Below are 15,474 nucleotides of genomic sequence, written 5' to 3'. Positions count from 1 at the left end.
GTGTATGAAAACAGTTCTGGTTTCACAGAAGTCAGTTATGTTTGACTGTTTCCTTCAGCAGAAGGAGGAACTCATCTACATAGCAAAGATTTTAAATTCTTATGAGCATAGAAAGCAGCAGTGCTTGTACAGTCAGTATGAAACCAGAGTCGTCTTTAGATGCTGCCCTGCATCAAATTAATCTGAGAGCTGTGCATGGCACAGAAGATGAAAGCGATGCAGGATATAATCTCGCCTGTCTTTTCTCTTGCAGCTTGGCTTTACATCCCCTCAAAAAACATGGTGGCCACGGCAGCGAATGTCCTGTCTGGAAAATGCGGCGCTTCCCTGATGGGGACATCATGGTGACAGGCGAAGGTCGCTCCGATGGCCCTCCTGGCTGCGGCTTCCATGCGAGGTGAGTGTAAACAGTACCCAGCAGCAGCACTAATCCCTGCCAGGGAGCCCTTGTTTGCTCTTCCTCTGCTCGCTGCCCTGCTTTGATGACTTTCTATTCCCCGTGTAACCCCGCGCTCTCTGCTGAATTTCCAAACATGTAGATAAATGTTCCTCTGGCTTTCAGCGTGTTGACTTAAGATTGATTGCTTTTAGTATTTTGTGCATCTTCAACTTTGTCCACGTGCCAATGCACATAATGAGGAGTAATAAGCTTCCTAGGTCTAGCTGTATTAATTTTCGCTACATTCATGCACTGTGACAAATGCAACCCCATTACTAATACTACAGAAAAGTTGATTTCTTGTATTAAGCATTATTTGTCCTATGACTAAGTGTTTTCAAGCTACCCAGAGAATAACGTGAGCTTTCCTTCTTTTTCTTAATAAAAATTCAAAGCTAAACTGATAAGTGAAAGTGAACACTTAGAGTGGGGTGGGGGGGGGTGGATTTTGCTCTCAAGGGTCACAGAAATAGGCCAAATGTGGAGCAGATTTCATAGTCATTCTGCTATGAAGTAAAATACTGTTGCACTCTGAGAAAGAAAAGGTTTCCATTTGAGACTGGATTTCTCTATGGTTAAATGGTTTTGCATCATATTTATGAGGCTGCAGTGGTAATAGAGCTCAGTACTGTCTGCCAGGCTACTCACCTGAGAGTGTTATTAAACCTCCATCCTTGTATTTTCATTGTATTGTTTCTGTGAAGCAATATTAGCTCTTTTCTGCAGGAAAAAGGAAAGAATCCTTTCTACTTTTGAAGTTCTTTGTGGTTTCTGAGGTTGCAATGAGTTACCAAACAGGCACACCATCCTCTAAGCCCAAGAAAATCTCCTCTTCATCTTCAAAGCCTCAAAAACATGTGGGAATACTTCTTGGGATGGAATTTATCCTGCATTTTTTCTCCAATGAAACAGACATTTTGCTAGATACTGAAGTTTCACGGTAATCTTTTTTTCTGTCTATACCCTTAGAAACAAAATTGTGTCTTTAAAAGGGCAGAGTGGTATTTGACTTGGACAATTGCATATAAAACAATTAGAGGAAGAAATCAAAGTCCCAGCTTTTTGTTTTATGAAAACAGGAATACTTTTCTATTACTGAAAGACAGGTCGCGCTGAATTTGCAGGCGTGCTGGACATCCTAAGTCTAACTTAGAGATAAACAGAATGATGCCTTACCTCTTACCTCTCATGAATATAAAGCTCATCACAGGAAAGAAAGGAAATAATTAGAAGAGCATGTTATCATTTATAAAGCTTCTGGGCACGCTAATCAGATTTCAATAATGCAGTGTTACCATGACACCCACTGACTCAGAGACTCAAAACTATTTTCTCATTAGTCTTTGACCAGAATACAGTCCTTTCAATAGGCTTTCCTATTTCTCATTCAATTATTGAAATTAAAATGAGTTGAGGTACATCATTATTCATTTGCAGTAGGAATTGACTCCTGCTGAATGCTGTGGAGTGATTTGAAAGTACTGCTGTTACAATATTGTCTTCTGTTACTAGATAAAGTGTATATTATATAACAATACATTTAATTGTACATTCCTTTCTCCTGCTATATGTCAGGTGTTCTGGGAGTGAAATTAATGAAATACAAATGGGAAGTTCTCCTGGAAGCTTTCTGGAATCAAATGTAGGATGGCCTTTGTTAATCTAAAAGGAGGAAAAAAAATGTGTTGTGACGGAGTTGTTAAGCTCTGGTCCAGATACCTGGGTAAAATGTCCACTCTTTCTTTTTTCTTCTTGGTTACATCATTTAACCTTTCTACTGCCTTTCCCCCACCTGCAAAGTCAGGTTCAGAAGCTTCTGCAATCCTCTGGTCCCAATTCTCTATTTACAGTCTAAGCTCTCTTTTTGCATATCCCTACTGCGCCTGCCAGAAAGAGATGCTATGCAAGTTGTAATGCCAATTAAATGTGACTCAAAGTGGTCTAAGAATTCACATGAGGCCTCCAGGCCTTGAATGCTTGTTTTTCAATGACAAGATGGCACTTTGCTACAAACGGAAAAAATCAATACAGTAAAACCTAAATTTTTCTTTCTGAATCTTCTGTGAGGGGAAAAATAAGTTTTACAACAGCGCAGGTTCAGCCCTGTCTTGAAGAGGCAGATAGTGTGTGAGTAGCCACAGAGGATGTTTGTGCACACAATTAGGTTTCTGCCTTTAATGGGTGCATTTGTACCTACAAGGGAGTTGCAAGTCCATTCTTACTGTTATAATATTAGTTAAATGGCTTTTGAATCATAAAATCAAAGAGGTATTATGGTTGGAAAAGACCTTCCAGATCATCCGTCAAGTCCAACCCATAAACCTATCATCCAAATGGTCACGTTGGTGACATTGCTGTCATATCGCAATAGGGAATAGGGGTGATGTCACAAGTTCCACTGGTGCCTGTGAAGATCTGTATTCTTCAATCTCAAGCTGCTGTTAAATTCAACCTATATTTTTTCATTGTTTTAAGAATTTCTCCAGCTTTTCCAAGAGCAGTGGGATAACATGGTTTGGCAGTAGAGACTTCCCTGTCTCCAAGGCTAAAGGTATTTTTCAGGCTCTGAAAATTGCTTTCCCCAGCAATTGGTATGTCAGCGAGGAGGGTCATCACTTAAATTGGTTACAGTACCAAGCTATGGCAATACCACAAGTATTGCAAAGCCATTAAATCTTTGGGGTAAAAGTCTTTTGAAGGTCTTTGGGTGCCTCTTACTGCCAATGCAGTTTTTGGGAAACTTCATTCCATGACTATTTTCACTTAAGAAGAGTTGCAGAGGCTTCTCTTCTTCCTCTGAGCAGAGAGGGTAGAGGAGAAAGCTCTTGCTGGAGCCCAACACAGTGGGGCCTTTCTGTTGTGCCCAGTGCCCTTCAGGATGTCCAAGGGCTGGGGGTCCCCACATCCTCCCCAGGTGACAGTGGCTCCCAGGATGAGAGACGAAGGGAAAGCAGAACCAGCTCTGCCATGTGAGGGGAGCAGCACATCACCACCAGGATGCTCTGTGCAGATCTCAGAGCAGAATTCTCCTTTAAACCTTTTAAATAAAACTTCAAACGGGTCTGGTCATCTACAGAGCAGAGCAGCTGGAAGGAAGGCGGGGAACAGTGTTTCCTTTTTGAAGTTGGGGTGAAAATTGGTCAGACTTCAAAAATAAACAAGTTGTTACTCCAGTCTGGCTGAAGAGTGCTTTGCAGATGGATTAGCTGTTTCCAAGTTCCTGTCCCTATCGAAAATTCCGAAACATTTTCCAGTTTAGCTTTTATATGTAGGAAGGTGTGGGGAGCCAGAATGACTCCTGTCACAGCAGGGTCTTCAAGCAGGTGTTGAAATTCGGGATAGCTGGAGAAGAGGTGCGTAGAGTGCTGACTGTGCCGGGTGGCCTGCATGTCTGCAAAATGGGCAAAATCTGCATCTTCTGCAGCTTCCAGAATGAGCAGAGGAAGTTCATGATGCATTTTTAAGAAGCAGATTCTAAAGGCATTAAGGTATTTCAGGATATATAGTGTACTTACTTGCCTTTAATACTTACCTTTCTAGATGGCTCAAGAATCAAGGTGTGTCTCAATGACTTATACAATCTTTGAACAGTAAAATATTTTATTCTTGCTCAGCACTTGTGCTGGTGTAATATGTATCATCCTTAATATATTCATAAATATTAATCAAGTAAACTCTTCTAAAATGTTTGTAGCCCTTTTCAGGCAAACATTGAGTCTGCAGCATACAACGAACTTCTGTTTACCCACCTTCTGGAATGTATGAAGTGCATGTACTGAAAATTATGTAAAGCTTACACTGAAAATTGTCATCTCGTTTCAAATATCTTTTTACCTGAGACAGATGCAGAATTGCTTGGCTTCATTCATGTGCTATTTCAGTGCACTTAGTTGCTGAGGAAAGGAATCAAAATGGTTAACAGTTTATTGTACCCCAAAATGCCTAGCAGTTATTTTGAAGTGTGTAGATTTTCTGTAAATTATGCTGCTTTTGGAAAATGGAGGTAGGAATTGTCTCTTCAGTAATTAGGGAAAAATACAGACCATTTATGAGGCATCTTGGGGGCGGGGGGGGGGAAGATAGTTTGCTTGATACGCTGGAAAAAATGATGGTGAGGGGATGCGAGAGAGATGACAAGGGCCAAAAGAATAATCTGTGGTTTGAAAAAATAGCAGCAGCAGATTACATCTTTCAAAGCTAAGGGAAAAAGAGGATGCACTAAAGAAAATACATGTATGGATAGGTAGGAGATACTGTGTATAAAGAATTAGCGAAATATATACCAGGTTGAATGCAAGGATTTGAGCAGAAATCCAAGCGCTAAATATTGGTAAGATCCTGAATGTGGGAGCGGCCAGGAAAGGAATGTTTCCTTAAAGTTTCAGAGAAGTAGTTGGAAACCATGAAAAAGAGGTAGCAAGACTCCATCTGAGTGGAAGTGATTTCTGCATCCTGCATAAACTTTCAAGATTTACCAAAAAAAAAAAAAAAAGTCCATATTGGAGATCAAAGTCAGAATAAGCTGAGAAACTGGAGTGAATTGCAGTCCAGGTGGGTTTACTCTTTTACTTTTAATATGATTTTTATTTCTTTTTATCAATTAATCATTTGAGCTCGTGAAGAAACTATCCACAGAGGAGTTGTGCTGTGAAAAGTGAACAGGACACAGAGCCTAGTGGATGAGTAATCCAAAAAGGAGCGAGAACCCCCCGAAGGAATAGTGGAAGAGTCAAAATTCAGGAGGAAGACAGTCACGGAAAAAAAGCGGATAGACTCCGTTTCAAGGCAACCATGCTCAGCTGCTCAAAGGTGACTGCCTGAACCTGACACCACTCATTGCTCACAGCGTCCCAGAGGGAGCTTGTGCCTGCAGAACCCAGGGAAATGTTGTGGCACAAAAATCAGCCTTGACAGCCTTGTAGTACTTGATTGTAGCTTGAGAGCTGTAGTGCTTTGACTCTCACGGTGAGTTACAACCAGGGAATGTTCTCCCTTTTCCTTCTCCCATCCCTCCAGCTGTTGGTTCCTATAGGGGGACCTGATGAGGAAGCTGCTGTTACTGGTAGCAACTGATGCATCAATCCACATGACTCCTCCAGGCCACGATCATGCTCTTTTACATCAGCGTTTATAAAGAAACTGCTGTAGGGTATGTAGACAGTCAGAAAGAAACTGCTGTAGGGTATGTAGACAGTCAGACAATCTGATGCTAAAATTCCACAGCTTTCTACCTGGTGACATGCTGCAAATTAGTATTTCTTTAATAACTAACTCTCCATGGCCAGTGAATCCTCAGCAAGGAAAAGGGATTTGATGACGTATTGAGAATGTCTAGGGTTCTTTAGTCACAGGAATATAATTTAAATTCTCCTGACAGCGAATACATTCTTCCTCATGATTCAGTAGTTGCCTGTATTGGCCTTAGAATTATATTTATTTCTATGAGAGGGTGTAGAAACTGGGATTATCAATTATACCATCCTGTTGAATATATTGACTTGGAAGTATGGATGCTACAGTTATTTGTTGGAGCTAGGAAAGCTTTAAGATCAAACAGCTGCTGTTATGGTTATATTTCCTGGATCTGCAAAATGTCTTTACAAACTGATGTCTCTTAGTTTTAGTTCAAGACAGCGGCATTTGTACATAAGCTGTAAATAAACAGTAGGTAGTGTGGTTTGACCTTGCTATTGGAAGCTCTTGCTATTCTTCACAGACCTTCACACATCCTTCTGGAGCTCTTCAAAAAAATCTGTTGACAGAGAGACTTTAGAAAAGTTCAGAATTTGAGATTTTAAAGAATTCTTTGTCTACCAGCTAGTCATACATGACATCCTACATGGTAACCTGCTCTGGACCAAAGGCAATCCTTCTATGTGTTGAGGAAGGACCAGACGGAGAATCTGCTCTTTGGGGAACCCTTTCAAGTTCCATTATGGTAATGGTAGAGTTAGTGTGCTCAGATATTCTCCTTGACCCCCTCTTTTTTTTTTTTTTTTGTGACATGAAAAAATTGTGCATTTTCCTAGTATTGCTGCTGCTTCCCAAGTTATGAGTTCCTCATCATCCATTAGACAAGGCTGAGACTTAAAAACCAACTCTATGTGTTAACCAAAGGAAGAGTTAAGGCTTGTGTTAATCGGAAGAATCTGTCGTCTGTCAGTGGAATAGAATTATTCTGATTTGTGCCTGGAGAGACTAGACAGTAATAGAGACTTTAAAACCTAATTCAGGTTTGCTGCAGAAACAGATATACTTCATTTATCTTTTTATTACTGTTGATAGTTACTAAGGGAATACGAGATCTCTGGCATGTTTTACTGGGACTTTTGGAATGCATTTGTCTTGCAAAGGTATAAAGATCTAATTTCTTAGCAAATCTTTGATTCTCATGTAGTTCAACAAAGCTTTCAGTTACAGATTACATTAGAAAAGTCTTTTGTGTGGCATGATTAATTTTGGTCATCATGATTTTAAATAACATTTCATATTTATCAAACTAGGTGTTTATTCAAGTGCTTTATTAAACTGTATTAACATTAAGTTGCATTCGTTCTTCAAAGAAGAAATTATTTTGGAAATTCTTAACACGGTATGCCATAGACCTGACATGACCATAGACTTGATGTTTGTGGCTATACTAATTTTAATTTCAGGAGTAGTTTTCTTTGTTTCAAAGTCTTTGGCAGCTTCCAGACTTGGTACATGAGAAAACATTGCTCCTGTGACAACCTTCCCTCACCAGCCGGCTCAGCTGGCTGTTTTAACTTGGCAAATGTGTTTGGGTTGGTGGGCATTAAATTACCTTTGGGATTCTCCATCTCATTATTTCTATCAATAAAAAGCCTCTGCTGGACAAAGGAATAAATCACATATAAATGAAATATGAGAGATTACAGGAGAAGCTGGGCTTTTGCTTAGACTAATCCAATATCTTTGGCCAAACATCTCAATGTCAAAAGCTTTATAAGTATTCTGCAGGATCAGTCTGGCAAAAAGAAATCAATAACCAGGTAATGGACTTGATTAAAATTTTTGCCCCTTCCACCCACCCTCACAAGCCCTATGTTTCTACCTAGACTAATCTGCTCTGGCACGTGCAACCTGGTGTTATTCTCTTTGGGTTTCTGGAACATAGATACATAATATGCTTTATAGCATTTTGAAGAGTGAGGCAGTAACTGTTGGTGAGGACCTATTAAAAAAAATGGAACACATGTAGCTCATTTTATTCTTCCTTGGAGAAGTCTGTTCTGAAATAAGCCCGGCAAAACACAGGGTGATAATTGCACCTTTCTGTTGTGTTCTGCCTTGAACGCCGGCCTGTTGGGTTTGTGTGTTGTTGCATTGATTCTGGGTGGTTTTTTGCTCCAGTGTCCTTGAAAACTAGAAACACTTTGCAGGACAAAATACAAAACACAATCACTTTTTCTTATATCAGGATCCTTAAAAGTCTATCATTATATTGATTTAAAAAGCAAACAATCTGCAGCTCTGTAGTGCAGCTACTGAATAGGCTTTGCTTTTCATCGGGAATGACCATTCTGTAATGAAAAACTACCTTGGGCTTCTATTTCTTGGTTGGTGGAAGTATTGACCACTCCAAGTTAGAACGCTGCGCTAATAATATCCCCATTACAATAATTCAGCAAACAGCAGGAGAGATAAATGCCGAGGACAGCCTAGGAGAGGGAGGAGGGAGCCAGCAGCCCCAAGCAGGAGGCTTTCTGTGAAGCAACTCAAATGCATATTGCAAAAAAACTGCTGGAAGAAAATATGTAGGGATAGAATATATTCATCCTTCACTGCCCTTGGATGAAACTGCTCTGTGGTTAGTGACACAGGTGACCTTACATATATATTTTCAAAAAGTACCAATTGAAAATGGCTTGAAAATTGGAGTGGAGCTAATAGTGGGGAATGTTTCCAGTATTAAACTACAACTTTGTTTCTTAACTGAAAGCTTGCACTAACGCATTACTCATTTCATTTGTGTGCAAAGCTAGGCTCCCTGTGCAAAGGGGAAGGATATGTGGTTACTACAAGGTAAGCCTGTGTCACAGGAGGTTGTGCAGGAATGTGACTGCATCCAAGCAGGCCACCAAGCTGCAGGTTTTTCCCAAGTTCATAAGAGTTAAAGCTGTCGGTGGCTGCTTTCAGCAGAAGCAAAAGCTGCTCTAGCAGAGACAGCCCAAGTGGGGCACAGAGGGTAAAAAAAAACAAGTGTTTGAGGGGGGCTTTTTCAAAAGCAGATTGCCCTGTGAAATCCCATCAAGATGACCTTGTGAACATGTGATTTAAAGCACGCTTATTCTTCTTGGATTTTAAGTGTGCCTACATATGCACTCAAATGAAATTGGATATTTGGCCACAGTTTTTCAAATATATTTCCATGAGAAAGTGACAGGAGGTGCTGAAGCAGTGCTACATCCTCCAGCTGGTTTTCTTTTTGGAACAGTTTTAGTAGGTCGAGTAAATTTGGTTTTGGTCAAATCAAACAGTTCAAACTGAGAATTTTGCAGGGAGCTCTAATAGGGCTCTTGTGGATTCTTTTAGCTGATCTATACCCTGTGCATTTACTATCTGCTTCTTCAGATGAACTCCTGTCATTTTTAATCAGGAATTTGTTACTGCCCCATCACAAGGATGGCAAGGATGCCTCCTTAATAATAGAAATCACCACACCCAAAGAGTGTGACCTTAAATAGATTTGAGGCCTGAAGGGGAAAAAAAAGGCTAGCCAGTCTTTATAAAGTTATTATTCAAATGGTTGCTTAGCTATTTTATCTTCATAATACATTATTTAAATTTTATGCTTTTCTAGATAGTAAATAACTTTCTGATGTGCTGGATGCCTGCTTCATGGAGAATGTTCTCCTTCATTTTAAATAATTGCATCTTGCCTGCTCTGTTCTATCAATGTGTGGATTTCAGCTCTGCAAACAGGAGTGTTTAATATTGGCAGCATTAAATCAGCCGAATTGCGCTGGCGAAAGGCGTTGTGATTACCTTGATGGCTTGCAAAAGCAGGTGCCAAGTTTAATCGTGCTCTTTGCGACAAAAGTTTATACGGTTTTTCAAATCCACTTAATATTTTGATATGAATGTTTAGACTCTTAGCAGTTGAGAGGAAAATTTTTGATCAGCTGCGTGGGTAATTAGAGCTGGAGTAGAAACAGATCAGAAATTAGCTGAAAGAAATAAAATAACCTCTGTGTAATAACTTTGGTAGAACTGGGAAGGCGGGGAAGGTTCAATTGACATGTCTTTTATGGAGTACCAATAAAATACTATACTTTTAAACCTATTTGTTCAGCTTCAGTGGAGCCATGAATATACTCTGTGAAAGTTTTATAGGAATCTGCCTAATCTTCATGGAGTTCTGGGGGTTTCTATCTTCCCCATCACCTTGATTTTTCCATTTTTGCTGCTCCTGGTACAGCTGCTGCCTGATAGTTGCCAGCAGTTATCGACTTTCACAGATGTCAAGTCATCTGTTTTAGCTGGGGGAAAAGGATATTCTTCTTGTTCTTTGTGAAGCTTTGGGGTTGTGTAGGTTTTCTTCGAGCTTTGTCAGTAATTCTCCCTATTTTGGGTGGGAAGTTAAAAGAACTGTGGAGCGGCAGCTGCCTCCTTGCTTGGTTTGGTGGCCGTGTTGGTCGCTCCTACGTTTTGGCCGAGTACATCCCTTTTGCTCTAGTCAGAGCTGCTGTACGTGTCAGAACATCGCTCTTAATAGAGTTGTCTCTGTTATGTTTCTTTGTGAGCAATTATAGTCTTGATGCCTTTAATGTTTGCGGTTCATTATGGTTTTCTTCTGCGCAATAAAGGCAATTGTTTTGTCCCTAAAGTCTGCTGCAAGGGCTTCTGCTGAAGGAGGGAGGAGAGATCTATGTTTGTTAAATTGTTAAAACGCACATTTCCTAAAGTGCAGCTGTTAAAATAACAAACATTAGTGTTAGGGTTGACTAGAGAATGGCAATTCAGTTATGAGGCAACTCGTAAGATTTGAATTGGAAGAAACCCAACATATTCAGAAGGCTCTTTGAAAAGCTGAATTGTACTAAAATGTCCGTTGTCAAGGTAGAAGCCCTAGGATTTTATAAGTTTCCATGTAAACTGTTGGTTTTTAAATCAGTCTGCATGGCCTGCTGGTCAAACCTGGCTTCAGATGCCTGTTTCACTGAGTAGCTGCAGCAGCCCAGCTGGAGGAGCTGACCAGCCGTGCAGGGAGCAGGGGATTTCTGCACCAGCTTTGCCACTGAAGGGTACAGGTGAACCTCTAGTTACTGTGTTGGGAGTATATGTAAAATGGAGGGGAATAGAGAGGAAAAAACCCACTGATATACCCGTATGTACATCCAGACTGGATCAGTTCTGAGAATTGCTGGGTTTGGGTTTTGGTTTTCCCCTTTCTGTAGCTGTTGGGTATGAGAACACAAGGCTTCATGCCCAGAATCTCGGTTCTCATAGAAAGCCTTTTGAAGTATTTGAGAACAGGCAATTATCCTCATTTTGGTTGCTGTTTTCTCTTTCTCCAGCCTAGGTTCATTTTGTGCTTTCCTGCTGCAGTCTCACACTTGTGACCACTCACCAACTCTTCCCCTGCCTTTGGTTTCCATCGTATTCCATGGGCCTGACTCCGTAACATCAGCTGCCCCAAAAAAGCCCTGCCCAGTGAGCTGCTTTGAGCGTCCCTGCGACAGATCATTATGTAGCATGCATTAAATATTTCGTTAGGTACTTGAGCAATGTTAAAATCCCCGTGCAGAACCCTCTTCCAGGCTGTGAAATCTCTCTGCACTCAATGAACTCGCTATGCGTATAAATATACCGCTTAATAATGATGCTTTATACAAACATGCAAATGGGATTAATGGCTGTGGCTCATTACTGGCTATTGATTGACATTAGGCATCACTGGACAACCATTTGGGGATGATAGTGGATTTGAAATACCTGATCCATAACTTTGGCTTTCAGAGGAACTGTGGTACAGGATTATCATTGTTAATATAAGTCGTAAATCTGTTCAGTACATGGATTTCATGTATCTGAACTCCTTCCAAAACAGATTTTTCCCTACTTCAACAGCTCTTCATTAACATTTGAGGTTTTGGAGTCACTCCAATGAAGGGAAAAAGACACAAGCTGGATGGGTTGGGTGCTGAGATTAGGCATACCATACTGTTATTAACATGCTGTTTAATGCACATTATGCTTATTGATTGGTATTATGCATGGATTTATGTGGCTAAATACACTCATTTATTTTAAAAATAGAGTAGTGTCTAGGGAGAGCTTAGCTTACATTTACACTGTTTGAGTGAAAATACTGGAATGGCATAGCGTAGATGCCATTTCTGGAAAATATGGTAGTTTTGCATTTACTCAAAATATTTAACTTAGGGCCCTGCATGGTTTAACATCTGTCTTGCTGACGTGCATTTCATTACATATAATTTTCAAATACAGCTACTAGTTTATCATTTCTCTCTTCATTTTTATTCCATACCTGACATGCTTCTAAAGCTTTCTTAGAAGCAATTTTGCATGTACTAAAACGTGCTTTATACAAGGTGTCTAACTTAGTTTAAAATGTAATTTGGCTACCTTTAATTACATGGCATTGGAAGACAGCTGATCCCTTTTTTTTTTTTTTTCCCTTTTTTTTTCTTTTTTTTTTTTCTCCTTAAAAAGACTCTCCTGGCATGACTGGTATCACTCAATATCGCTGTAAGTTAATCTTACCAAGCTAAAGAATTTGAGCATAGTAGGTCTGGCTGTAGTCTCTATAGATTAGAACCTGAATTGGAATATACTCCTTGGTGGCCATATTAAAAATCATGATGCTAACCCTGGATGTAGAAACATAGATAACATTTAGAGCCAGCCAAACCCTTGAAATAAGGGGATAATTCTGCACTGGAACAGAGACAAGCTGGAAGAGCAGTGGGAAGCACACCATGTGAAGCAGGTATCTGCACATGTGGTTAGATAAGCCAGTTTTACTCACCAGTGCTCAGTTTAGGAGGAGAGAATGCCTTAAAATATTGAGGACCTGCTCAGCTGAGACTTGTTTCTGAACTGCTTGAATCCATTTCCTGAGAACTCATCTATGTTGTCCAGGGAGAGTCTTCTTGGCATGTCGTTTTTAAATTATTGCAGCTATGAAATTTTCGCTTCTGAAGTGTAACATAGCCTCAAGGAAGTTTTAATAAACAAGATGAGCTTCATTAAAACAAAATAATCACTTCTTTTATGGTGCTTAGCCTGAGTGTCTGCCTCATGCGGAAGTGGTGGCAAGCCATGCCTTGGCAGAAGGATGCTTTCTTTTTTCCCCCTTAATATCACACCAGCCTGGCAGCCAGGTGGGCTGGCAAGAGAAGACAATCATCCTGTCTGGGGTCAATATACAGACATAACCATGTTCTGGAAAGGTCTAGCAATACGGGATGAGAAATTACCCAGTATTTGCACTTGATATCCTGTGCACTGATAGCTCTCTAAAGATTTCCAGCAGGGAGTTTGTGTCCTGCATTCCAGGGCTTTGCAGGGTGGTATTTTTGTTCTCAGACCAAAAAAAATGCACGTATATAGTGTCCACCAGCTGCTGGTTACTTGGCCTTAAACCCTTTCTTTGGTATATAGTATGTCAGTTCATGATTGATTTTGCATCTTTGAAATGTAATTATTTTTTCACCTTGGTCTTGATGATAAATGAGGAAAGAAAATATATTTTCAGATTTCTGCTTTCTAAGTATTCTGGCACTCACCTTCTGTAGAAATGTCTTTTTATGACTATTAATAAAACAGAATAAGATTAGGTTTAAGATTATTTTGAACATATTACAATTATAGCATAAGGCATGTCTTAGACACTTGCAGCCCCTAAGGATAATAAGGACAGCACCCAAAATGAACCATAGGCATCAAAAATCCTAGGGGTTTTAGTTGGAAATGTCTCTGTAAATAATTCATGTGACTCCAAGTTCTTGTAACAAACAGAAGTGAACCAAATGCCAAGCCTGTTTGAGGGGTGCAAAGTCTGTTAGAACCAAAATCTTTGCTCTCTGCTGAGCTTTGTGGGTCTCATATAGACTAAGAACTGAGCAGGGTTGCACACACCAAGTTTTTCTAGACCCTCATCCTGTCTCCCCCAGTGAGCATCAGAGGCAGCCTAGGAAGGCTGAAACTAAAAAGGGCATTTGTAGCATTTCAGTCCTACTGCCATTCTAGAGTCTACTTTTTATCTTAAAAATTTTATTGAGCTGGATGGAGTTTCCATGTAAACCCTTGGTGCAGTCCTTGGTGCTCCCTTTGAGCGCATTAGAGAGTTCTGCTCCTGGCTAAAACCTGCTGTGGAGTCTCCTACCTGGTGTGGGAAAGTCATCCTTTGCTTGCTGGGTTTTTCCCCTCACCCAGCCCTCCTGCAGGGACCTGTTTTATAACCTGTCAACCCAACAGATCTAAATTCAGCAGGATTTCTGAGAAGCAAATGAGAACCCATGGCAAAAACATACCATGGCAGAGTAGGAAAATGATCCTGTCCTATTAATATTAGCTTAACAGCAGAGACAGACATCTGTTTTCGGGAAGGGAAGACAAAAGAGCACTGTGGAGTTTTGTGCCTGGTAGCCACCAGCTGGCAGTTAGCAAATGTCCCCTGGCCAACCCAGTGCTTCTGTGTGGCTGTGGAGTGTCCACAGCTCTGTCACTCCTGTGGCTGCAGCGTGATAGAAGAAGGTGGAGAGGAGGTGGAGGAGTGAAGCTGTATAGCTGTTACAGGAGATGGGGATAAGAGGCAACAGAGACCTCCATAGGCATTCAGGCTTCTGGAGGTCCTTTGCTCATGCAGCAACTTGTTTTGCTTTGTGAAGGAACCAGTTATGCACTGGACATTTGGTTACCTTTGTCTTTCCTCTATGGCTTAGCAACTAACGTGAGCAAGACTAAAACCAACTTTAACACTATTTGTAGTTCTCCTGTTGAGTTTTGCTGCTCTTGGGTTTGTCTGCTTTGGTATGGCAAATGATGGAGCAGAAGGACTTCACTTTAGAATAACTGCATACATAGAAGTAAAGGACAACCTGCTTCAGACCAAGTTTGAAAGACCTTGTTGACTTGATGTTGCACTGTTCACCTGCAGTCAAATGTTACCTACTGCTGCAAGGAGTCTCCTCTTCTAGGAGACAAAGCTCGAACACAAGCTGTGTTGTGTTTAGCGTGTTCTTGTTTGGACATCGATATTTGGCAGCACTGAATGTAAAGCTGTGCTCGTTGTCTTTGGATGTAGATTGCACTTGTCTCTGGAAAGGAAGCGTCTTAGTGAATGTTTGCAGAACATCAGGCATGGCCACAGCTCTCCATAAATAATACATGGCAATGCTAGTAGCACAGGTGTTACTACATTCATTTAATGCCATGTGTAGGATACACTAACAAAAGTGTTGTCTCATTCCCAGGGCTGTTGCTGGCAACTGCTGCAGCTAAACTGTTATCCCTGTGATTAACTCATGAGACGAAACATGCAGGGCACACAAGTCTACCTGACTCTTATTTACCAGGTAAACAGGAGAGGAAGAAAATGTTTCATCTCTGCAGCAGTGCTGAGGATTAAGCTGGGTGGGAATGATGTTCAGTGCTGGTGAAGAGCTGTCATCCAGTCATGGAGGTGAGACTTGGAAAGAGGGATGTCCCACACAGCTGCATCCTGGATGGAATTAAGGACTTTGCCAGCTATTTTTGCTGATTAAAAAAAAAATGATAGCTAGGGTGGGTTTAGAAGGATTGGGCCTGTGGTCTTGCCTGACCTGCTATGGTGCAGAATATGTGGCTAGCTGTTCTTCCTGCATCATCTTCAGCGGCAGCTCTGGGTTCGGATCTAGCTGGGAAGGCCACCGTCCAGAAATACCTGACAAAGGTCGGATGTTTGAAGCTGCTTGGACTGTGGATATTATATTTGATATATTTACAGGGTAATACCATCAGTGTAGCTGTTGCCTTCATTTTACTGATATTTCATGAGGGTAATC

The 15,474-nt window shown here is 40.8% G+C and overlaps 1 protein-coding gene across 1 annotated transcript in view; it reads left to right on the top strand.

Moving 5' to 3' along the window:
* The window catches only part of SPAG16 (sperm associated antigen 16), a 227,789-nt gene that overhangs the window by 155,800 nt on the left and 56,515 nt on the right, over positions 1–15,474 (top strand). The window contains 1 exon segment of the mRNA XM_088523801.1: positions 254–397. Coding sequence (XP_088379927.1) covers positions 254–397 — 144 coding nt within the window.

Source organism: Tinamus guttatus, unplaced genomic scaffold (genome assembly GCF_059628265.1).
Source record: "Tinamus guttatus ecotype Peru unplaced genomic scaffold, ASM5962826v1 Tinamus_guttatus_pri_ptg000197l, whole genome shotgun sequence".
In the NCBI taxonomy this organism is placed as follows: domain Eukaryota; kingdom Metazoa; phylum Chordata; class Aves; order Tinamiformes; family Tinamidae; genus Tinamus; species Tinamus guttatus.
The sequence above is the reverse complement of the archived record's forward strand: the minus strand, read 5'-3'. Positions and strand labels throughout refer to the sequence as shown.